This window comes from Diceros bicornis, unplaced genomic scaffold (genome assembly GCF_020826845.1).
Source record: "Diceros bicornis minor isolate mBicDic1 unplaced genomic scaffold, mDicBic1.mat.cur scaffold_108_ctg1, whole genome shotgun sequence".
In the NCBI taxonomy this organism is placed as follows: Eukaryota; Metazoa; Chordata; class Mammalia; order Perissodactyla; family Rhinocerotidae; genus Diceros; species Diceros bicornis.
Window position 1 is genome coordinate 1,015,926 of NW_026691022.1, and position 25,199 is coordinate 1,041,124.

The following is a 25,199-nucleotide window of genomic DNA, read 5'->3' on the forward strand; positions in this document are numbered from 1 at the left end:
ATTCAGGATATACATGCTATGGCAAACCACAGGCAAATCCAGAAAAGAAAGGAGGGGAGCTGCTTTTATAGAGAAGAGCAGGAGTAAGGAGGGGCTGTTCTAAAGGAAAATCCATTGGGAGAAAGTAAAGGTCAAGGCAGCAAAGGCTTCTCACTGGCTGAGCTGCGGCGTTTCTCGATGGCTGAGCTGCGGCGTTTCTCGATGGCTGAGCTGCGGCGTTTCTCACTGGCTGAGCTGCGGCGTTTCTCACTGGCTGAGCTGCGGCGTTTCTCGATGGCTGAGCTGCAGCGTTTCTCGATGGCTGAGCTGCCACGTTTCTGGTTGGCTGAGCTGCGGCGTTTCTCGATGGCTGAGCTGCCACGTTTCTGGTTGGCTGAGCTGCAGCGTTTCTCGATGGCTGAGCTGCGGCGTTTCTCGGTGGCTGAGCTGCGGTGTTTCTCGGTGGCTGAGCTGCAGCGTTTCTCGATGGTTGAGCTGCGACGTGTTTCGTTGGTTGAGCTGTGATGTTTCTCATTGGCTAGGATGTTGTCAGGTGGAAAAAGAAATCTTGCTTCAGTAATAAAGCAGTTTTACTTCGTGTCCAAGACACAAGTCTCTGTCACTTCCTGCTTGGTGTAATTGACAATATGTGAGAGGGTGTGAGAGCTCCCACTACAGGCCTTCCTGACTTCAATTTAGTTAAGGTTTCTTTTATCAATTTCTGCAGCAGAGAATACGTAATTTTTAAATCATGAGTTTAACATGATATTTCTAATTCGATTTAACTTTACAATGGTTTTTTGCTTAATTTTCTTTGATTTTATATTAATCTATGTTATACTAAAAATATTGCCTCTGAATAGCATTAATTTATTTACTTAATGATATTCTCCTTCAGTGTATATAAAAAATTACACCCAGAAGAGTCGCTGTCTTTACGTAGCAATCTCGCTTCTGGAAATATACTCTGAATGTAAACCTCCCAAAATACAAGACCACATCTACACACGATGGTTATTCACAGAAGCATTATTTCCAACAGCAAAAGAAGAGAAACAACTCAAATGTCCTTCAGGAGGAAACCAGCTGAATTAGCAATATACTTAGTTTTAAAGTCCCGTGAAAGCATTCTTTTTCAAACTCTGTTGTAGTCATGTTTCCAATTTATATGCAAATTCGGTTCATTTAGTTATTTGTTTTCCATTCTGAGGATTGTGGTTGTATTTTTAAAATATGATTCTGAAGTCAAAACTGTATAATGAGCCATATTTAGGGAATTCTAAATTCAATTCCTGTCTCCTCTTCTCAATTATTGTCCTACCCTTCTTGGTTAACGTTTGTATTCATGTTTTATCCTTTCAGCGTTTCTTTTGCAAATATGAGAAAATAGGTGTGTGTATATGTAAAAATATACATATGCAAAATATGTGTGTATATATGTACATATATTTATATATATTATATAAAATACATTTGTATTTTACATACAATTACATACAATACATATACATATAAAATGCAAATGTATATACATTTATATGTATACATATACATATGTATATATCCTGGCCTTTCCCTTCTTTTAAAAAGGAATCATTCCATACACTTTTGTACCTTGATGTTTTTCTCCTTATATTTATTGGGGATAATTATCTCTACAACTACCTAGAGATCTTATCACTTTTTAATGGCTGCATGAGTCTTCACTAGGTGAATATCCCATAGTTTATTCAACCAGTTCCTATTGATGGTCATTTGTGTTGTTTCTACTCCTTTGCTGTTATAAATGTCACAATGAATAGTCTTAGAGGAATATTTTAGTATTTCTGTATCTTTGAGATGGATTCCTAGTAGTGGGAATGATGGAGAAAGGATAAATATTTTTGCAGTTTTGCTTGATTATGGTAAATTTTCTTCTGTAGGAGTTGTACCACAGCAGTGTATGAAAGTGCCTTTCCAGGCAGACTTTCCAACAAAGGATTTTTCTTGATCTGAAAGATAAGAAATAGTATCAGTATTTACCATCTACATCTCTGTTCTGTGACTAAGATCATTGATGATTCTACCAAGAGTGTTGTCCTTGAAATGGAAGTGGTGGAAACCAGAGTGTCCTGTGTTGGGGACATGAGGAAATGAGACAGAGAATGCAAACACTTTGGCAGTGATGAGGGAGAGAGACTGGGAAGTAACTGGAAAGAAAACTATGCTCTTAGGATAGGTTTATTTCCCCGCTACAAATACTGCATAGGGTTGAAATGGTGGGAGGAAGAGTCCAGGAGAGTGGGAGAGCTGGAAGGGGAAGGGTAGATAAGAGATCATCGATAGGCTTCAGATCCTAAAAAGGCAGTCGGGATGGAGCAAAGCACAGAGCTGCAGAGCACGGCCTTACAGAGAAGGGGAGACGGCTCCTGGTTTGTAACAGCAGAGGGAGGAAACCGTGGCGCAGGTTGTGATTTTGGTGACAAGACAGGAAAATGGACTCCTTAGGATGATTGCTTTGAGAAGTAAGAGGCAAGACCATCTGCTGAAAGTCAGAGTGTATTCATCGATACCTATTGCTGCATAGCAAATTATCCCAAACCTTAGTGACTTAAAACAACAATAACCATGTGTCATCTCACAGTTTTTGTGGTTCTGGAATTCAGGAGCAGCTTAGCTGGAAGGTTCTGTCTCAGGGACTTTCATGAGTTCACATGAAGATATCAGCTGGGGCTGCAGTCACCTGAAGGACTGACTTCCAAGGTGGTTCACTCACATGCTGGCACGGTGGTGCTGGCTGTTGGAGGCCTCAGTTCCTCTCCACGTAGGTCTCCCCACCAGGATGCTTGAGTGTCTTTGCAACATGGCAGTTGGCTTCCCTTAGAGCCAGCAGTCCAAGAGAACAAGGCGGAAGCTACAGTGCTTTCTAAGACCTAGCCTCAGAAGTCACCTCCACAATATTCGGTTGGTCACACAGGTCAGCCCTAATTCAATGTGAGTGTGACAACCAGGAGGCTCGAATCATTGAGGGCTATTTAGGAAGCTGCTTACCATAGGGGAAAAGGTGAGCATGTGAGAGATTTAGAGACATTAGAGAAGGTATGATGACTAGGAAGCTTCAGAGACTTGTGGGATTGTCCTACAGGGTCAAGAGCTCTTTGCGTGGTGGAGACCATGTTTTTCTGGAGGTGGCAACGTGACATCTCTTGTGCAGGCTGGCCTGCCCAGATGTTGCCACGGAGCAGGCAGATTATTGGAATCATGCTTGGTTGGAGTTCTGCTGTGCCAGCGTGAAGATAGGGGGTAGGGATAAGGAAATATGTTGAAATGAGACACAGTGAAACACAAGTTGGGTAAGTATGAAGTGAAAAGAGAAGGTAGTAGATGGACAACAATAAAGTAGGAGAGTGGGTAGACTGGAGCCACGTGTGGTAGAACACATGTCCTGAAAGGAGGAAATGAGTGAGCAGGGTAGATGTTTGGGAGTTTGGGTTCAGAGAGAGAAGTTTCTGAACTATTGTTCTAGATGGTAGAGCAGTGTTAGGTGATGACAAAGCCTGGGGTGGTGCCCATGGAAATGTGTGGCCAAGATGGATGGGGACAAACTCCTAATACTGTGAGAGTCATCCTCATGGACGCTGACGTCATCCAAGTGAGGTGGGACTGGAGGTTGAAATAACAATGGGAGTCAGGTGCCAAAGTCTCCGTGAACAGGGGTTGTAGCTGGGACTGTGATTGTGACAACCATGCGGATGGGAAGAATGTGCCCTGAGACTCAGGGAAGCCAAGGACTTAAAATGGGGGGAGCAGTAATGTATTGGTCATACCACTGGGGGCAGAAGAAGACAAGTTTTGCCATCACATGGCCCTGAGTTCATCACCTGCTAAGCAAAATAAAGGCCCAGTATCAAATATATTATGTTTGAAGGAGGACATGACGGACGGGCTAAGACAGATTCGTCCTCAGTAACCTAGAGAGGGAGAGAGGCTGTGAATACTTTGTATTTTCCCATTTATTCCAGGGCCCTGTCCTGAGTGCTCTGTGGGGATAAGAGGAGGAGCATCCTGGTTCTCCGCTGCCCTGTTGTTCACGAACATTTACTGAATCACAGGATGGCGGCCATGGTTCTGTCCCCGACTTGTGGTAAGTTCTTGGGTCCTTACAGGCCTCAGAGTCCAGGCGCTAAAGGCCCCTGCACCACAGGGGAGGGGGCTGAGCAGGGGAGGTGGGAGTGGAGCCCCAGGATCCATGAGGTCACTGATATCTGATTATGTGGTTCTTGGGATTTGGGACTTCAGTGGTTTGAGTGTCTGTGGAGATGTCACCTGTGTGGTGACTGTGTGGGATCTCATGAATTTTACCTCTAATTCCTTCTATAAACTTGATGAAGTAACAATGATGTCCCTCCGAACCTCAATTTCTTTATCTGTGAAATGGGAATAATCTGTGAACAGAGGGCATCCCTGGATTACTGTGACTCCTTCCTTCTTCTCCAGCTCAGTCTCCCCTGTACCCAGCCTCTCCTCGGAGAAGATACACAGAGGAGGAAGGTCTTGTTCATGGCTTCCTGGCAAGCTGGTTACTGGTAAGTCAGATATTCCTTTCTCCAGATAATTATTCTTTTGACCAGAAATTGGACTTATCTTTTGTGGCCTGGAGCCTCACAGGCAAACCAGGTCCTCAGGCATCCCAGGATCTCCGAGCATCTGATGGAGGGTGAGGGGCTGCCCAGAAAATGTCAGCCTATGTCAACAATTTTTACATTTTCAAAGCTTCCTCCGGGGTCACCGTCTATATTGTGTTCTGCTGAGACTTTTAAAGGAAAGACATGACCGTGTTCTGTACTCAAGTAATTTATGACGGCTACTAGTGAGTATTTCTCTGTTTTCTGCAGTGTCCCAGCCTGTCAACCTTGGAGATTGAGAGAAATAAGATTACAGAGCCCACAGTCTTACTGGAAAAAGACAACCGTGTATATGGTGGACATGCATCTAACCTTGGGAGTGGCTGGAAGTAAGTAGACAGGAGACGAGCATTGAGGGCTGAGCCTGGAAGCAAAGGAGAGCAGAGCTCAGCACCTGCCCGGACATCGTGTGTTTTGGGTTCCTCTTCCCTAGTTCTGTCATCCTCGGCCCTTTTCCTGTCAACATTGGTGAGGGTGGTCCTTGGCTAAGCCATGATGTTTGTGATGGTTTAAGACTTGGTGACCTTCGAGGATGTGGCTGTGGAGTTCACCCTGGAAGAGTGGGCATTGCTGGATGCTTCTCAGAGAACACTGTACAGGGATGTGATGCTGGAAAACTGCAGGAACCTCGCATCTCTTGGTAAGCCTGACATCATTCCTGCATTTATTTATTGACTCAGGTAACAAGGCTTTTTTTAATTCATGTAACATTCACAAAACAGAAAGACTGACCATTTTAACTATTTTAAATATACAGTTCAGTGGCTTTTAATAATGTCACAGTCTTGCGCAACCATCATCACTCTGTAATTCCAGAACCCTTTTATCACACCCATGATCATTAAGTAGTTACTCCCCAGTCCTGCCTACCCCCAGCCACTGGCTACCACTAATTTACTTTCTGTCTCTGTGGATTTACCTATTCTAGACATTGTATATAAATGAATCATACAATATATGGCCTTTGGTGTCTGGCTTCTTTTGTTCAGCATGTTTTTAAGATTCATCCATGTTGTAGTGTGTATCAGGCTTCGTTCCTTTTTATGGCTGAATGTATACCATTGTGCATATATACCACTTGTTGTGTATCCACTCATCTGTTGATGGACATTTTAGCTATTGTGAATAGTGCTGCTACGAACATTCGTGTACAAATTTTTCCTTGAACAGTTGTTTTCAGTTCTTTCAGGTATAAACTTAGGAATGGAATTACTGGGTCATATAGTCATTCTATGTTTTAACTTTTTGAGGAAGCTCTAAACTGTTTGGCAGAGTACCTGTTGTCTTGACATGAGTACAGCCATGATTGGCCGCTCCGTTGACCTACAGCCACCAGCACAAACAGAAATACAAAGCTGCTTTCTGTGTGGTGGGAACTGGCCCTTCTCCCACAGAGTGAGTCACAAGTTGTAACATTTCAAGGCTCTTGGAGCGTCGTAGCACGGGATGGACTGGCCATCTGTGCCGGGCTGGGACGATAACCAAAGAGAACAATACACGTACACAACTACTGGGCTGGGATGTTACCCAGGGGGCTCAGTGCACGTAAGCCACTGATAACCATTTTGTGCATGGGAACACTAAATGCTTGCTCTGCAAACTCTGTAATTGCTTACTCTGAAAATTACTGATGGTATAAAAACTACTGGAGACTGAGACCCGGAGAGATTTCCACCTGTGGAAGGGACACCTTGCCCAGGACGTGTGATCCTTGCCCAGCCACGTCGATTGACAGGGCTCTCCTGGCAGTGGGGCGTGGATGTTGTGAGTAACTGATTTGATGTGAAGTAATTGATTTGATATGAAGCAATTGATTTGATGTGTTCTCTTTTCGGTCAACCTGGTGTTTCTCTTTCCGGTTGATTTGTGTCATTTCTCTTCAGCCGATGTGGGTGTTTTCCCTTTCCAGTCGGGCTGATGTTTTTTTTCCCTCTTAATATTTGACCTATTTGATCTGTTTGCAGACTGTCGCCTTTACTATCCTCTATATAATAAAATATACCTTCAGTCCATTTGTTTGGAGTGGAAAGTGTCTTTCACGTCTCCGATCGAATCCCCGAACCTCTCATAACACCTGTGCACCATTTACATTCCCTCCCACAATATGAGAGGGTTCCAATTTCTCCTCATTCTTAACCACACTTGTTTCTTTTCCTTTTTTTTTCAATTAAAGCCATCCTTATAGATGTGAAGTGGTATATATCTCAATGTGGCTTTTATTTGCATTTCCCTAAAGAATAATGAGATAAGAATCATCTTCTCTTATGCTTGTTGGCCATTTCTATATCTTCTTTAGTAAAATGTGTATTCAAGTCTTTTGCCCATTTTAGGGGGAACAGGGTTGTTTGTCTTTTTGTTGTTGAGTTGTAAGAGTTCTTTATATCTTCTGGATGCTAGACATTTATCAAATATATGATTTGCAAATATTTCCTTCCATTCTATGGATTTCCTTTTCACTTTCTTGAAGGAGACTTTTGCTGCATATAGAATTTGTGGGTGACAGTTTGTTTTCTCTCAGAACTTTGTTTATTTATTTTTTTGTGTGTGAGGAAGACCAGCCCTCAGCTAACATCTGCTAATCCTCCTCTTTTTTGCTGAGGAAGACTGGCCCTGGGCTAACATGCGTGCCCATCTTCCTCTACTTTATATGGGACGCTGCCACAGCATGGCTTGACAAGCGGTGTGTCGGTGCACGCCCGGGATCCGAACTTGCGAACCCTGGGCAACCGAAATGGAGCACGCGCACTTAACTGCTACACCACCGGGCAAGCCCCAATAATTTCTATCTTTTTGATGGTCTCTATTTGGTAAGAGTTCCATTTCCTTTAGTTCTTTGTACATGGTTTCCTTTATCTCTTTGAGCATACTTAAAATAGTTGATTTGAAGTCTTTGTCTGGAAAGTCCCTTCTTTGGGGACAATTTCTGTTAATTTCCTTTTCCTGTAATGGGCCAAGCACTTTTGTTTCTTTGCATGACTCATTTTTTTGTTGTTGAAAACTGGACGTTTGGCATTATAGTCTGGCAATTCTGTAAATCAGATTTCCCCCCATCCCTAAGTTTTGTTGTTGTTGCTTGTTGTAGTTGGTGTTGTTTGTTTGGTGACATTTCTGAACTAATTTTGCAATGTCTGTATTAGTCATGTGTGGCCACTGAAGTCTCTGTTTTCTTAGCTTAATGGCCAGCTAGTGATTTGTCAGAGATTTCCTTAAATACCTAGAACCCAAAAACGCACAGTCTTTGCAAATGGTCTCTGTGTATATTTTGGAGCGGGCTTTCAAAACTCAATCAGGCGACTGACAACTCTGTCTTAGCCTTCACTTCCTGCTTGTGCAGAGCAGGAAGGTCAATCAAAGGTGAGGGCTTAGTGCCTTCTCAGGTCTTTTCGGAGCATGCACCCAGCCCTGGGTATGTGCGTGGTCTTACGTATACCTAGGAATATGTGGGAGCTTTTCGAAGCCTTTTTTGTCCGAAACATCTTATTCCCTGCTTTCCTCTTAGACTTTTTGGTTAGTCTTTTGTTTGGTTCAATGGTTTTCCCTTGCCCCAGGCAGCAGTGGCTAATACATTTAAATGTGTTTGGCACATGCCCCAGCCCTCCACCCTTCATAGCCACCTCAGCACTGAGAGAGTTTGGAGTTAGACAAAATAAAAGCAAGCCCTTTGAGCCAGTCATTCAGGGAGCCACCAGACAGGTCAAAACAAGCAACCACAGCTCTTTGAGAAGAAAATCCGTTCTGCTCCCTCCAGTAGTAGGAACACAGGCTGCTGTCTTCAAGGTGACTGCCATGGTGGGGAACAGGTGATGGGCCAGGGTCAGTTAAAGTGTCACAGAGCTCTCTTACCAAATTCACTTCTTTGTTTTGATTAAGCATTGTTCTGGTTGCTGTAAACTTCTTATAACTTTCCAGTGTTCCAATCAAGTTGATTCTGACAGTTTTTACCAGTTTATTTGCTGGTGTTTTGTAGAGTGTTGGACTTTGAGAGTTACCTACTCCACCATTGTCACTGACATCACTTCTCACAAGTCTTTCTTAAGCACCTTTATGTTCCTGGGTCTGTGCTAGGAATTAGGAATATGGTGGTGAATGAGGTCTGTGCTGGGAATTGGGAATTAGGGAATTAGGTCCCTACCATCCTGGAGCTTGTGGTCTAATGCCTTCCCTATCAACTGAAGATCTACTCCTTGGCCTGACTTCATGTTCTCCATGGATAAAAGCTTTGGAGCTTTTAAGTCTGTATTTGAAACTGGGCATGAACTTCTGGGACCAGTTATCCCCTGTCACCCTGGATACTGACTGAGGATGCTTACATTTTTTTTTCTTGGTGAAAGATAGTTATACTATATTTGTTAGAATTTAAGGATAATTGTACTGCTGCTCCTAAAGTCACACCTGCTCATCTATAGAAGTGTGGGCCTCAGTTCCATGGTGAGGCTTCTTGTCCCATGCAGAGTCCCCTACATCATATGTCTTTTCTCCATGTATAGGGAATCAAGTTGATAAACCTAGTCTGCTCTCCGAATTGGAGCAAGAAGATAAAGTGAGGACAGAGGAAAGAGGAATTCTCCCAGGCACCTGTCCGGGTGAGCACTAGGTATATATGAGTCTTTGTCAGGAACCTCTCTGGCCTGTGGCTTGACAGTTTGGAGTATTACATTAGGAAATGTCCATCAGAGACATTTGTAAAATGCCCTTTTTTTCCGACAAGAAGGCCAAAAACGTTTAGTATGAGCCTCCTCGTGGACCTCCTTTGCTTTTTCTTTAACTTTCTGTTCATTATCTCATACTTTACTTTGGCCTCAGAGGGGGGAAAAAGATCTCTCTCTTCCTTCTTAAATTTAAGTCTCATATGAGCTCTTTGTCTAGTTCCTTCTCACTTTACATTCCTGACAATTCCTTCTTTCCATCAGCATCAATCTCAATATTTCTAGAGTCTTCTTTAATACAAACCTAAAATTTTCACACTCGTGTCCCTTTCATTGCAAACCTCCTGAAAATCTCTAACCCCTTCGGGTCTACCTTCACTAACATCTGCATTTTACCTTTTCTTTCCTTTATCAACTTAAATTTCTTTTCAATTTGTTTCGGATTTGGAGACTCTTACTTAAAGTCCAAGGGTTAACTTCTAAGCAGCATGTTTTTAGAGAAGAACAATCTAAAGGTTTAAAAATGGTAAGATTTCTGATTTTCCACAGTAGGAAAATGCCATAAATTAGAAAAGCCACAAAGTTACCAAGGGATTCATTTTCCCAAGAAAAAGTTGTCCCTCTGGAGAGATACCCTGAAACTCTTGTGAATTTGGAGAGAAGCATAAGTTATCTCCAAAATGTTTTCTTCCCTGAGTGTTCACAAAAGTAAATGTTTCCATAAATGTGACTCAGATATTGAGTGTTTCAAACATAAATTTGTCTTAAACTTATCAGAAGATGTTCTGTGAATCTGATAAGGACTTATGGCAAAGCATCCATCTTTTTTAACTTCTGAGAACTCAAACCAGCAGACATCATATACAGGCACTCAAAGTGGCAAAAACACCAATTATAATGATGTTATACATAGCAGAATTCCTGGAAGAAAAATTCCTATGATAGCATTGAATATTAAAAATATTATAAATTATAGTTAGCATTCATTTCTTAATCAACAGGAGAGAAGTCATCTTGGAGTGAAACTCAACGAGTGTAATCAGTGTTTTAAAGTCTTCAGCACAAAATCTAATCTTATTCAGCACAAGAGAATTCATATTGGAGAAAAACCCTATGATTGCAATCAATGTGGCAAATCCTTCAGCAGCAGTTCTTACCTCACTGTTCATAAGAGAATACATAATGGGGAGAAACCCTATGAATGCAGTGACTGTGGGAAAGCCTTCAGTAATCCCTCATCCCTTACACTGCATGTGAGAATTCACACTGGAGAAAAGCCCTATGAATGTAACCAGTGTTTTCACGTCTTTCGCACTAGATGTATCCTCAAAAGGCACAGGAGAGTTCATACTGGGGAGAATCGTTACGAATGTAATCACTGTGGAAAGGCTTCAGCATGAGCTCCTCCCTTACTGTCCACAATAGAATGCATACAGGGGAGAAACCTTATGAATGTCATGATTGTTGTAGAGCCTTTAGGAAAGCTCACATCTGACACAGCATGTGAGAACTCATACTGGAGAAAAACTGTGAGTCTAATGAGTGTGGGAAATCCTTCACCAGTAGTTTCTCTCTTACTGTGCACAAGAGAATACATTACAGAGAGAAACCCTATGAGTGCAGTGACTGTGGGAAAGCTTTAAATAATCTCTCATCTGTTAAGAAACATGTGAGAACTCACACTGGAGAAAAACCCTATGAATGCAATCATTTTGGGAAATCTTTCACCACTAACTCTTACCTTTCTGTGCATAAGAGAATTCATAATAGGTAGGTATGAATATAGTAACTGTGGGAAAGCATTCATTGATCTGCCATCTCTGGGGCATCTTCGGGACTCACATTGGATGTATAAATTATTTGTTTTGTAATAAATTATCCCTAAAATTTAGCAGTTCAAAACAACAAGCATTTATTATCTCACAATTTCTGTAGGTCAAGAGTTAAGGAATGGATTAGCTATGTAGTTCTAGCTCAGGATCTCTCATGAGAAGCAAGATGTCAACCAGAAATGCAGTCATCTAAAGTCTTTGGGACTGAAGGGTCCACTTCCAAGATAGCTTACTCACATCCCTGGCAAATTAGTGTCAGTTGTTGGCAGGGGTCCTTCAGTTTCTCCTTATGTAGGTCTCCCCATGGTGCTGAGTATCGTCACAATATGGCAGCAGGTACCCTCCAAAGGAAGTGATCCAAAAGAGCCCATGCAGAAGCCGTAAGTCTTTTATGACCTAGCCTCAGAAGGCCATATTCTCTCTTCATCTGGATTGTGTTGGTCACCCAGACTGATCCTGCCACAGAGTGGGAGGGAACTACACAGGATATGAATACCAGGAGACAGAGATCACTGGGAATCCTCTTGGAGTCTGGCCTTCAGTGAAGAAAAGCCTTCAGCACACCCTCATCCTTCTAATCTGATCAATATGGAGTAGCATTCAATAACCCACACGTTAACTCACTCTGGAGAGAAGCCTTCTAAGTGTACTGTATGTGGTAAAACCTTCAACACAAACTCTGACCCTACTGTGTGCCAGAAGATGACCTACTGGGGAGAAACCTAAAGAATGCAATGGCTATAGGAAAGCCTTTGGTGATAGCCCTAGGGAGTCACGTCACAATTTACACTAAGGGAAAACTCTATGAATATCATCAAAATGGAAAACGCTTCAGAGGACCCTCATCCCTTAAGACACACATGAGAAACACACTGCAGAGGAACACCCTGTATATAAGGAATGTGGAATGGCAAACACTGGCACTCTCCCCTCTAGTCTACGCTGCTCTGTGCTTGGGGAGGTTGATGGACTATATCAAAGAGCTCATTTGCCTTAGGCTTCTGTTTGGGTTGGTCAGTGGGGAGCCCAGTTAGGAGATCAGAGGGTTGGAGGAGAGTGACTCCATGCCATGACTATATCCCTGCAGGAGAACTGGGGTCCGGGTGTTACCCTTGAGCTCTTCTCAGCCCCTGTGGTGCAGCTGTCTCCCCTTTCCCCACTATGACCCCAGACTCACTCCCTCCCCTCCCCTTTTCTTCCTTGCTCTTCCAGTGACTGAATATGCAGTATCCCTCTCTGGTTTCCCTACACCCTAGTCCTGTTAACATGAATCATTCTGGCCTAGTGACACATCACTGCACGGAGAGCATAATGAAAAGTCTGTACCATTTCCTACAGGGGCCCCAAATAATCAGGATTCATCACATCACTGACCTCACCTTCCACCACTCTCCTATTTGCTCCATCCACTGTAGCCATACTGGTCTTGCTGTAGCTCCCTCACCCCAGCACAGTTCACTGTCAGGGTCTCTGTACTGCCTAGACTGATATCCCCCAATGTAGCCACATGGCTCACTCTCAGTTCACTTAGGTCTCTGCTCAAGTGTGCCCTGAACACAGAGGCTTTCATTCTCACTCCAGATAAATGAGCAAGTCTCCAATTCCCACATTTCTTATCATTATTGGGAGATATTCGTCTCAATAGCACGTATCACTTCTCTGTCTCCTACCTTTGAAGTGGTGCAGACTGTATCTCTCTGTATTTACCATATCCACCTGATGCTACAAATATTTAAGGCTAAGGTCTCTTTCTTGATTACAAGCTTCAGAGAATAATCTCAAATTTTAGTATTTGATGGTATCTACCACACAGTACTTGCTCAATCATCTAAATTAAATAACTATCTGAGGACACAGAACTGTAGTTCTGAAAGCAGCAACAACAGAGATGTGAAATAGCTAACAGAAGGTTTTCATTAAGAAAAGAGCCCCCTACTATTTTTGTGCCTTATGCCTCAGCTCTGAGAGATACTGTAGACATTAGATCCCAAAAGCCAGTAGCGCGTAATTACCCAGAACTTTTTACGTCTGTGTATTTTAATCCCAAAGATAACTTAGATCTCACTTAATCTATCCACACCAAGGAAACTTTTGAACGCAGTTTAACATTTACTTAAAGCTGACTTTTGACTAAGCAGTCACCTCATATCACAGGGACAGATAATATACTCTTAATTATGAAAAGCAATTTTCTCAGTCATTCATACATAAGAACTTGATTCTGGTACAAGAGATTCCTAGAGTACCTCCTTAAAATCTGTGGTTCTGACCAGTCCATTCACACGGACTGTATTACACTCCCAGGGGTATCCCTCAATACAGGTAGCATTTATTCAGCTATGCTTCCTTTTTTCTCCTTCCTCCACCTGGGACTAAACCACACAAAAACTTCAGCAGAACACTGAATAAACCTCAGGGTAAAGAACTGCAAAGCTAGGATGTCCAACACACTCTCTTTATTAGGGAACTTGCACATCATTGTTGGGGACTATGACCTCTGTAAAAAACCTTCCTCTCCATCATGCCTCTGGATACCATTTGTTCTTCCTTCTTTCCAAACTACATCATTTCTCATCATTATCAAGAGGACAAAACTTAAAGAGCTCTGTGAAAACCTGCCATACAGCCCACTACTTTAGTCCAATAATTTGCCCAATTCTATTTTCTTTCACCTCACTTGCATACCTACATGCCCCATGAATTTGAATATACTCACTTCCTTGACTGTGTATTTAAACCTGGCTATTCCATTATCACCTCTAGGTCATAATATCTTTCTCCAAGTTAATTTATAATTTTAAAACATGGCAAGATACTGAATGACTCCAGGTGAATAGCTTCATATATATGCATATGAATTTACTATGCATACAAATCTCCTGGGAATATTGTTAAAATGAAAATTTTGATTCCATAAATCTGGGACACACAGGGGAACTTTTAGATGACGGAATCATTCTGACAGTACTGTGGCGGAGAATAAATGATTCTATGCATTTGTCAAAGCCCACAAAACTGTGTAGCACAGAGTGTATGTAATACGTGCAAGTTTAAAAAAAATCAACCCATGTGACTGAGTATCCCAGGATGGAATGCAAACTGTGACAAATGAATCTAACATTATTATAAATTTACGATATCACCATACTGAAGGGGGCTGGGGGGCAGAAGCTAACTTGAGTAACTTTGGAAAACGGGTGTTTTGACTAGAAACTGTAAGGCTAAATATAATAGGAACTGTACACTGTACGTAAACACTGTATTCTAGTTGGTAAATTTGTTTCTTCTGTGAGAATAGCCTAGAAATTCTGCACCTGCTTTACCCATATGCTGAGGGTGAAGACTATGGATGGTAGGTAGAGGATGGTGGGAACCAGGTTTCTCTGTTGGAGATAGAAATTATAAAGGAGCAAGAAAGGAAGGTTAGGATGAATCCTGTAGTTCAGGATTATAGCTGGAGACATCAGTACAAACTCAAGTTTACCTTAATATGTATACAGATGGACAGATACAGAAAGAACTATAGATATGCCGACATACGTGGTTTACTATATACACATACGTCACTAGCTCTGTCTGCTTTGTCTGCTGAGAGGGCCTAGAAGTAGTGACACCTGAGTAGCAATGAGCATACCCCGCACCCAAATCTGCTTTCTAATACCCTTTTCTCCAATAAAAGGAACCAGAGCTCTTTGGAGAAATGAGTGACTCGAGGGCAAAAGAATGGGAATGTGTCAAAAGGACACGGAAGCCAACTCGAAAGAAAGCTCACAATGGGCAAGGCTAGAACAATTTGAGCAACAAAATAAATTTACTGGATTATAGCCCAAAATATAAAATACATATACATAAGTCCATGCTTATATAAATGAATGAGTGACTAAACGGGGGGGAAATGACTTCTCTACAGAAGAATTCCATTATAATATATGCAGACACTCCCTCCCAGCAGGAGATGAACTTAATTCCCACTCCCTCCACCCCCTTGAGAGTGAGCCAGACACAGTCACTTGCTTCCGAAGAATACAGCACGGAAAGGGAAAAACAAACAGTAACTTTACAGTGGAGAAACCTGGCAAATACTACCTTGGCCAAGTGATGGACGTTATCATCAACAGTAATGTCACGTGGATATTATGCTCCCCATACGATGTGACTGGAAGAACACTTCATCTCTGTGATATTTGTGCTAAAAACTGATAACCCTAGTTGATCCTAACAAAAATATCAGACTAATCCAAACTGGGGGACATTCTACCCGACACCTAGCCAGTACTTCTGATGACTGTTAAGGAAATCAAACAAAGGCTAAGAAACTCTCACAGAACAGAGAACACTGGAGAGAGCTGACAATTAAACATAACATGGTACCCCGGGTTGAATCCTGGAATAGAAAGAGAGCATTAATGGAAAAGTCAATGAAATCCAAGTGAAGTTTGAAATTTATTTTTTTTTTGGTGAGAAAGATTAGCCCTGAGCTAACATCTGCTGCCAATCCTCCTCTTTTTGCTGAGGAAGACTGGCCCTGGGCTAACATCTGTGCCCATCTTCCTCCATTTTCTGTGGGACACTTGCCACAGCACGGCTTGATAAGTGGTGCATACGTCTGCGCCCAGGATCCGAACCTGCGAACCCTGGGCCACGGAAGGACAGCATGTGAACTTAACCACTACACCACCAGGCTGGCCCCAATAGCTTTTTTTTTTTTTTTTTTTTTAATGGTTATAAATCTGGTTTCTCCTTCTAGAGAATGGGACTCATAATACTGTGAACATCACAGGAGTTTTGTGAGGATGAACTGTGATAAATTCACATAATGCACCATGTACTGTGCACCATGCCTGGCTCAGTCAGAGTTGAGAGCTCAATGATTATTGGTGGCATTATTGTTTCTAGAGCAATGAAATGTACCCAGCCTCTTGATGGCAGGGCCTATGACACTGTTCTTTGGGAGTTCCCAAAAAATAAAAACGATGTATAACAACATCAGTAACAAAAAAAGCGGCAAGGTGCTGAATGAACCGCTTCATATATATGCGTATGAATTTAATATGAAGACGAATTACTGGAGAATCTTGTTAAAATGAAGATTCTGATTCAGAAGGTCTGGGCTAGGGGCCAAGGTTTTACATTTTGAACAAGCTCCCAAGTGACGCCAATGCTGCTGGTCCAAGGACCGAAATTGGGGCTGCAACTTTTGTATTTCTGCATGTTTTTAAATTTTCCTTAAAAAAAATACAAAAAAGTTTTCTCCATCTATTCTTTATCTCTTCACCACAAAAAATACTCTTATTTTTAAACCCAACTATATCATATGTAACCCACCAGTCGTCAAGATCTTAAATAAGCAACTATTTCAACAGTACAGTCTTCCCCGCTTATACGCAGTTTTGCCTTCCACAGTTTCAGTTACCTGCAGTCAACTGTGGTCTGAAAATATTAAATAGAAAATTCCCAACTTCATAAGTTTTAAATTTCGTGCTGTTCTGAGTAGCATGATGAAATCTTGCTCCATCCCACCTGGGACGTGAATCATCCCTTTGACCAGCGTATCCACGCTGCATAAGCTACCTGCCCATTAGTCACTTAGTAGCTATCTCAGTTATCAGATTGACTATCGCAGTATCACAGTGCTTGTGTTCTAACAACCATGGACATCATCTGCTTATGACATCCGACCATCAACATCATCATGGCTCAAAGATCCTCCTCATGTATTGTCAGAAGGTCAATATTAACCTAGCGCTACATCACAATGCCTAAATCATTCACCTCACTTCATCTCAACATGTAGGCATTGTATCATCTCACGTCCTCACAAGAGGAAGGGTGAGTACGGTACAATAAGGTATCTTGAGAGAGAGAGAGAGACCACATTCACAGAACTATTTTTACAGTATATGGTTATAACGGTTCTATTTTATTATTGTTGTTGTTAATCTCTTACTGTGCCTAATTTATAAATTAGACTTTATCACAGGTATGAATGCATAGGAAAGAATATAGTATATACAGGGTTCTGTATTATCCGCAGTTTCAGGCATCCACTTGGGGTCTTGTAACACATCCCCCGTGGATAAGGGGAGGCTACTGTATAAAAAAGGGGTAACTACACATTAATGTTTGCCCCCACATTATCTCATACCTATGTAGATAAAAGTAATGTCTTGCAAAGTCAAGTCATATACAATTCTCTTAGCCTTATCAGTTAAAAAAGCCTAAATACTTTACAGTAACCTAGATTAACCACAATCCTAGGAAATTGTGTGAAAATTTTAATTTGGTAAATTCTATTTGGAAACAGAGTATCCTATTACTAAGGCTTCTGCTTAACGATTTATTGAGTTTTCAAAGGATAAGAAGCGATCTTAGATGATCTTAGATTTAGTAGCATATACAGGATATTTGAGAGAAAAAACAGGAAAAGATGAAGAAAGCACATACTGAACTGAGAAATAGGGAATAACAAAAAATGAGATGTAAAAGAGTCATACTTTCCTGCAATTAATGACATCACAGAAAATTTTAAAAACCAGTTTCCTTAACTCAATGATTTCTAGCCATTCTGGCTTTGTGATTTCACACTTTCCCATCCTCCTTAAAATGTTTCTTAACACAAACTTTGGAAATTTAAAAAATGACATTTTTTTTAAAACTCTGAGATAACTGCAAAATAAGCTCAGCAAACACCATTTTAACTGGTATTGACTTTAAAAATTGTTCAAATTTATTTAGTGAAAGAAACTAACTGATTTTGATGGCAAGAAATCTTTCTGGTATGTGTATACATAAACACAATGTTTCCAAACACAGTATACCATAGTAGAATTCAACAGGACACTAACAGATCCATGGTGCAAACTGCGCCCTGTGTTCAAATTAACTCTGAATCGGTTTTCCTTAAATGTCACAGGTCATTGAGGCTCCAGGGCTTCTCAAAGCCTCTAAAAAGCCTTTAAACTCTGAATTTCTAAAAAGGAGGTTTTCATTGAGAACATTTCCAGTGATCATAGTCCCTATTCACTGCCTACCCACAACACTTTACAAGCTGAGATCCAAAGATTCTTGAACCATAAAATGATAATTAAAATATTTTCTATAAGCCAAGGAAATTGAAGTGTTACAGGTCAACAAAGCTCCATTGCCAGCTAGAGATTAATTCTAAATGGTTGAGACGATTACAGCACATCACTAACAACCTGCCTCACCCTGTAAGAATTTTTCAAGAGCATAATAGATAGAGACTAATTAAAGTGATTCAAATAAATTCTCAAATTTACATGGACAAACATATTATTAAAAATTTAATCTACAGGCAAGCAGAAAAATTCTTCTGAGTATTAAGCATGTATCAATCATCCAAAAATGAGCAAAATATGACAATATATTTCTGGTCTTTACCCATAAATCTAGTCCTGGAGTAAATCATCATTCAAGATAATTAAAAAAAAAAATATCTACCCAGGATTTGAAAAATTTGGTTGCAAATAACAACACATCCACACAGTGAGGAAGTGATGCTCTGAAATCTTCCAATAGTATCTTCAGAAAGCTTAACTTCAGTTACATAATAAACTTTGTGCTGAGCTGAAACTGATGTACAGGTGCATCCTGACCCAGATTTCTTAGTAAATAAGTTTCAAAACTGTCCGTTATAGCACAGCCCAAGAGACATTTTCCTATGTATTCTTCTTCCCTTCAGTCAATGGTTATAGAGAGCTTTCTACATGGAAAGAATCAAAAAACCATTTTTTTAGTAGAAAGCTAATTATACCAACCAAAAATGCTAAATGACTTCTTAAGTCTATTTCATTTCATAAACTTCATTTTCATAAAGGAAAAAAGAAACGCTAAAGCAAAAATACATTTAAAAATTCTAGCCAATAAAAATCAAATTTTACTTTAAAAACTATTTACAGTGTACGTTAATTTTAAAAGTAGAGCATATTTCTCCTCTCATCACTCTATACTAACATTCATAGTTACTGAAACTTTTGTTGTTTGCAAGAAAATCCCTATGTCTATAAAGTTCACTTCCTCACTCTTTTAACTAACTAGGCACAATCTCCCTTCTCTGTACTGCCTTGTTATAAAAGCTTTGGGGAGGGGGTCTCAGGGTTAGTAACAATGACAGTAGAGCAAAGGAAAAGGATAGCATAACAGCCGTAAGGAAGAAAATGAAAGCAAAATAGAAGCAGGTCTTCCTCCTCCTGATAAACAAACACCAAGGCAGTTGAAAGAATTAGATAACTCGACAATCATACTTCTCAGAAGCACATACCTTGTATGGTAGAAATGGTGACTCAGAATAATTACAGAATATGCTTTGCAATTATTTTAAATGAGTATGCATTATAAAAGACTCCTGTAAGTAAATCTGCTTCCACAGGGTTTAACTTTTTTCAACTATACCATCTAATTTGACTTACTACTCACCTTTGCTTTAGATATGGCAGTAAAATATATAAAAGATTACTCGAACAGGTAAGCGGTCAGAATACAACAGCACGCGATCTCTCCGCATACTCAACAAGAGGATTTACTCTCAAGAGGCTTACTTCCTATTTTCCAGGTAGCTTTGTTCCTGTGTCTCCTCTAGGTATTTCTACCTATCAACCATTTCATTGCTCACTAATGAATAAGACAATGCGGGACAACGTGACTCTCCTATTCACTTACTATAGTCAATATACCTGTAGAGATCTGAATCAAAACTGAGATTCAAAAGTCTTCTAATTTACCTCTCAACTCTGGTGATTCATAAAGTTTTAGATAACAGAGTTTGACTAGAATCACCAGAAACTCTGTTATCTAAAATTTTATTACACATTGTAAAAGTGATAGGATGAAACTTCAAAATCATTTAGTTCAACTCTTAATTACTTTACAGTTGAGAAATCATTCAGAGAACTAGTTAGATGATGTCAACTCAGGTTTTGTAACTCCAGACCAACACTTGTTCTGCTAAATCATGCTGCTTTCCGTGTAACTACTCCTTCTTCTCTATGATGTTCTTGTTATCCAAACAGTGCACCTGTGAAAGCTGATAAACTCAAGTATTCCTAGAATGACCAGAAAATCCCAAGTCTCAGGTCAAATACATATACCACTGCTTCATTTTCTACCCCAACATTTTTTCTGAAACCCTCCTAACTGCCAAAACTTTCCTGTTTCTTGTCCATCACTTTTCTCTATCACTATAATTAATGTTTTAGTTATCTAGTACCCTATGTTACATAAAACATAATGCTAATCATAATAAGCAAATATTGAGTGCTCATTATATCAGGAACTATATTAAGACCTTTAGATGTAGCATCTCACTTAATCCTCAACTTCAAATAAGATAAATAATACCGTAATCCCCATTTCAAAACTCCAAAAATCAAAGCCTCAGAAGTTAATTTTTTCTTTTTCTCTCTCTCTCTCTTTTTTTTTTTTTTGCTGAGGAAGATTGGCCCTGAGCTAAGACGTGTTGCCAATCTTCCTCTTTTGGCTTGAGGAAAATTCACCCTGAGCTAACATCTGTGCCAGTCTTCCTCTATTTTGTATGTGGGTCGCCGCCACAGCATGGCCACCAATGAGTGATGTAGGTCGGTGCCCAGGAACTGAACCCGGGCCACTGAAGCAGAGCACACCAAACTTAACCACTAGGCCATGGGGCTGGACCCAGAGGTTAAATAATTTGTCCTAATTCACAGAGCTAACCAGAAGTAGAACCGGGATAAGTAATCAGGCAGTCTCACTCCAATGTCCATATTCCTGATCTCTACATACAATGAGTATATATAACTACACGGACTTTATTATTAATATGCAGATAACTCAAAATTTGGGCGCTACAGAAGAATTTAAAGAGTCTTTGTATTTGAAGAGGCTTCTTTCACATTAAAATAGCTTAATATGGCTTAATCCCATAAACTATATCTTCCTTAAAAAGACATGGCCCAAGTAAGAACTCTTAACTCACTCATATATAATTAAAACTCAAATTAAAGAAAATAGGAGGAAAAAAGAGTTGCAACAATACTTTAACAAATATCCAGATCAGCACTGTCCAAAAGAACTTTTTGTAGTGATAGTAATGTTTTCTATCTGCACCGTCCATCATGGTAGCCACTAGCCACATGGGACTATTCAGTATTTGAAATGTGTCTAGTGTGACTGAGTAACTGAATTTTGAATATCGTGTAATTTTAATTAATTTACATTTAAACAGCCACATGTGGCTAGTGGCTACTATATTGGACAGCACAGGTAGAAGATAAAATGCCAGAAAAAGATGAGGAAATAAATTCTTATTGCCCTTATTTAGAGAGTGCACTAACAGTCAAATCAATTTAAATCTCTTTTCCTACTTGTTCTAGCTTCAGTTATTAACCCAAACAATATATACCTCCAAGGAGATTTAAGTAATACAAACTTCTATACTTAAATTCTTCTTTGTGTATCTCAAAGGAAAAAAATAATTAAAACCTGTATTATCAACAAAGCTCCTTATATTAGAAACTTTTTACTGTTTGGATACCTAAGAGGAAGAATTTGAACCTGAAAACTGCCATCTACTAAGAAAACTAAAAAGAGTCACACAAGTTTTCCATTCTCTTCATAATAAATACTTGATAATAAAGTGCTTACCTTGATTCTCCACTACTGTTTCTAACACTTTCTTCATCACTGTGTCCATTCATTGTAAAGATCAAGAAGTTTTAAAATAAAATATAAATCTTCCCAGTTTAAAAGATGAATATAAATACTGACTCCTCCTTGAATACCAAAAATTCACAGACGAATTTTCTTCAACATTCACAGGTTTCCTGGGACCCTTTTTGATTCACCTAAAGAAAACATATTAAGAAAATAAGAAAACTTCCTGTAGAGAAAAAGATAAGTCTATTTAGAACTTATACAAATCTACCTAGGCCAATCAGAAATACCTACGCTTCCATTAACTACATTCCTGACTACTTACTAGAATTTATAGCACACCAGTGCTTATTTTTGACAGAAGAAATCAGAATATCTGCTGAGTGACAAAACTTTTAGACTAACTGCAGCTGTGTAGCGATACATATATACACATTATGGATAACTAGCTAACTAAAGAAAAATGGTAATATATAACATATATATACCTTCCAAGAATAGAAAACGGAGTCTTATTAGATACTTTGTCAAACCAAGTAAGGGGGGAAAAGGTTACCTTTAATCAAACACTAATTCATATCACCAAGAACTTCATACACTTGAATGAGGCAAAGTTTGGAAAATGCTCACATAAGAACAGAAGAATAAAAGGGTATCATACAATCTTCGCAAAAACTGTACAGGTCAAAATAAATGTGTACTTTCACAGGTAAGCCGACAGTGGAATGATAAAATTTAAATAATATTTATCCAGGTTGGACTTGCGGAGATTCCATTAAAAAAAAAAAAAGGTAATGGAATATACACTATGATTTTTTAAGTAACGGGTTTGGGGCAGAAATCACGGACCAAGACACAGCATTCCCACCTTTCAAGATTTCAGCACAACACTGGAGAGTCACCTACAAGCCATCCGCGAATAAACAAAGAGATCTCTGGCAGGGGAGGGAGAGGAAGAAGCGGGGGAAGGAGACGTCAGATCCTTCCCCAGCCAGAAAGGACCGAGATAGCCGACTGAGAGCAGAGCTGTCCTCCGACCTCAGCAAAGAGAATTCAGTCCTACGATGATCTCCATTCCACAAAAAAGAGGAGGAAAACAGGCTGTTGCCAACTTAATCACAGCAAACTCTACATCTAGATCGAGATTTTAATTCTCCAGAGACTAAGGTCCAGTAGACTCTTTGCAAGAACTGGTTATCCAAAAAGTAACTCTTCCACGCAACATTTATTCCTCATGTTAAAGATTAATTCCAACCCGTCAAAGAGCTTTACTGTTCAACAAGTCTTAAAAATCTAGGGACTCTAACAAACCGCCTCTTTCCCGAAAGTCTCTCTGCGTTGAGAAAGTTCACTCCTCTTCGTTCTTTCCTTTCCACCTTCCTTTCGCTCCTCAAAACGGCTTTCTCTGGACATTCTAACTTCCTTTTCCCCCTCATCTGCCTTCTCCGAGTCAGTTCTCTTTCTGAGGCCCTGCTCACAGCCCTGAGTTCTGCAGCTCCAGGCGCACGCAGCTCTCTCCAGCCTTTCCCGCGTCTCAACAATGAAGTCAAACCTCCCCAACCCTCCTCCCCTGTGCCCGGTCCTTCAACAGCTGCTCTGTTCCTGCTGAGTTTCCGAAGCGGGGCTCGAAAGGAGGCTGGAAGCCTTCCTCCTCCCTCCTCCGTCCATCGCAGCTTCGCTCCAGTCAGTCTCCCGGCCGGACGCACACTCCCACCCCCGTCCCTCCCAGGGCCTCCCTCCCGGTCCCCGAGTCTCTCTTCCCGCCTCACACTTCCCGCCGCCCCGCTCCGCGCCCTCCCGGGCTCGCCTGGGCCGCCGCCCCTCCCCCTCGCCGCCGCCCCTCCCCCTCGCCGCCGCCCCCCACGTGCCGGGAGGCCGGGTCGCGGCGGGGGCGACGCGCCGGCCAAGCGCTCGCCGCTCGCGCTCCGCGGCTCTGCCCTCGCGGCCCCGCCGCGCCCACGCCGAGGAGGCCCGGGCTCCGCCGCCCGCCGGCGCGCGCCACTCACGCGCCCCCCGCGCGCCGAGCCCGGCCGCCGCCGCCGCCGGCCCTCGCAGAGCCGCCCCGGCCTTCGCCCGGCGCCCCCGCCCTCCGCCCGGCCGGCTCCCGGCCTCCCCGCCACATCCTGACCCGCAAGCCGCCCCCTTTCTTACCGGCGGCCGTGCAGGCTTCGCGGGGGCAGAGGGAGCCCACTCAGGTCTCCGCCGCCGGGTGAGTCCTCGGGCTCCGGGCGTCTGGGGGGAAGCAGGAGTCCGTGAGGGGGAGGGGGAAGCCCCGGCCCGCGGCTCCCACGCGCGACCCCCTGTGGAGCGGATCCCATAATCCATTCATGATGGAAGCACCAACGGCGAGGGCAGCTAGAGCGAGAAGGAAGGAGCCGTCGTCGTCGCCGCAGCCACGCGCGCGCTCCCGCTCCCGCCACTTATCGGCTCCCGGCAGCCGCCATAACGCCGAGAGAGCAAGCGCAGCCGTCTCCGTCGTAGCCGCCGCCTCCTGCACGACGTAAGCCCCCTGCTCACTCCCTTTCCCCACTGGGCGCGAGGAGGACTGACTAGGGCGCAGGCGCGAGCACGCCAAACCGCTCCTGCCGGCGCGCGGGCGGTGGGAGGGGCTACGTTGTGGAGTCGTGGGCCGTAGGAAGAAAGCGATTGGTGCTGAGGTGGGGCGGAGAGCGAGTGCGCGCACGCGCGCCGATGGGAGCCGTACGCCAGCCGCGCGGAGGCCGCCGGACTCTGGCCACAGCCGCGGGCCGCTGATGCTGGCTTTGGTGCCCTCCCTCACCCGCCGCGAGTTGAGTTCCGGGAAGTGGCAGCTAGAGGCTCGCTGCGTGCGGGTGTGGACGCTGCTGTCGCTCGGGACAGTTGCGCAAGGACTTTGCGGGGGAGAGACCGAGAGGAACCGGGGAAGCAGAGGGATGACGAGATGCTGAAGACTGTGTTGGGGCTCGGGGAGCCGCAGAAGCGCCGCGCTGGATAAGCCCAGGGGGCCGGGTCGTGCGTGGGGTCCGGTCGCCCAGGCTTTGGCCCGCATCTCTCTCCGGCCCCGGCCCCGGCCCCGGCCCCGTCGGAGCGCCTGTGGGGAGGGGTGGAGAGGGGCCCGCTGCGTCACACCGGGCAGCCTGGGACCCCAACTGTTGGGCAGCTGTGGTCACCTCCGGCCGCCTCCTACGCCTAGGCGACCTGCGACAGAGGCTGCCTCGCGGGCCCGATGGCCCGTGCGGGCGGGGCACCTGAGGAGACGGAGGGAAAACAGAGACGGAGTTGCTGACATCCTGTGACACTTCTTGATTCCTTTGTGGGTTCAGGAGAAAACTCTTACAACCTTTCTAGGTCCCTCCCTGGAGGACGGGAGGAGGGTGCGCTGCCGAATGGCGACAAAAAAGCTGCTCGAAGGACGTTGATAACTGGCTTAGCGTAGCGTGCTGCCACTTAGT

The 25,199-nt window shown here is 42.7% G+C and overlaps 1 protein-coding gene across 3 annotated transcripts; it reads right to left on the reverse strand.

The window, feature by feature from the left end:
- Positions 1 to 24,266, reverse strand: LOC131402454 (axoneme-associated protein mst101(1)-like). Of its 3 annotated transcripts, XR_009218680.1 has the most exons (3): positions 23,920 to 24,266; positions 21,883 to 21,959; positions 346 to 517 (listed from the first exon to the last, which is right to left on the reverse strand). XR_009218680.1 is itself a non-coding variant. In XM_058537198.1 (2 exons), exons 1-2 carry the CDS (start codon positions 21,806 to 21,808, stop codon positions 132 to 134), a joined length of 435 nt encoding a protein of 144 aa, XP_058393181.1. In that variant the 5' UTR covers positions 21,809 to 21,862; the 3' UTR covers positions 1 to 131. The 3 variants fall into 3 exon arrangements, 1 of the variants encoding a protein (XP_058393181.1); XR_009218679.1 differs by lacking the exons at positions 21,883 to 21,959; positions 23,920 to 24,266 and adding an exon at positions 21,760 to 21,876 and having other exon boundaries at positions 1 to 605; XM_058537198.1 differs by lacking the exons at positions 21,883 to 21,959; positions 23,920 to 24,266 and adding an exon at positions 21,760 to 21,862 and having other exon boundaries at positions 1 to 517.
- Positions 24,267 to 25,199: the final 933 nt, after the last annotated feature.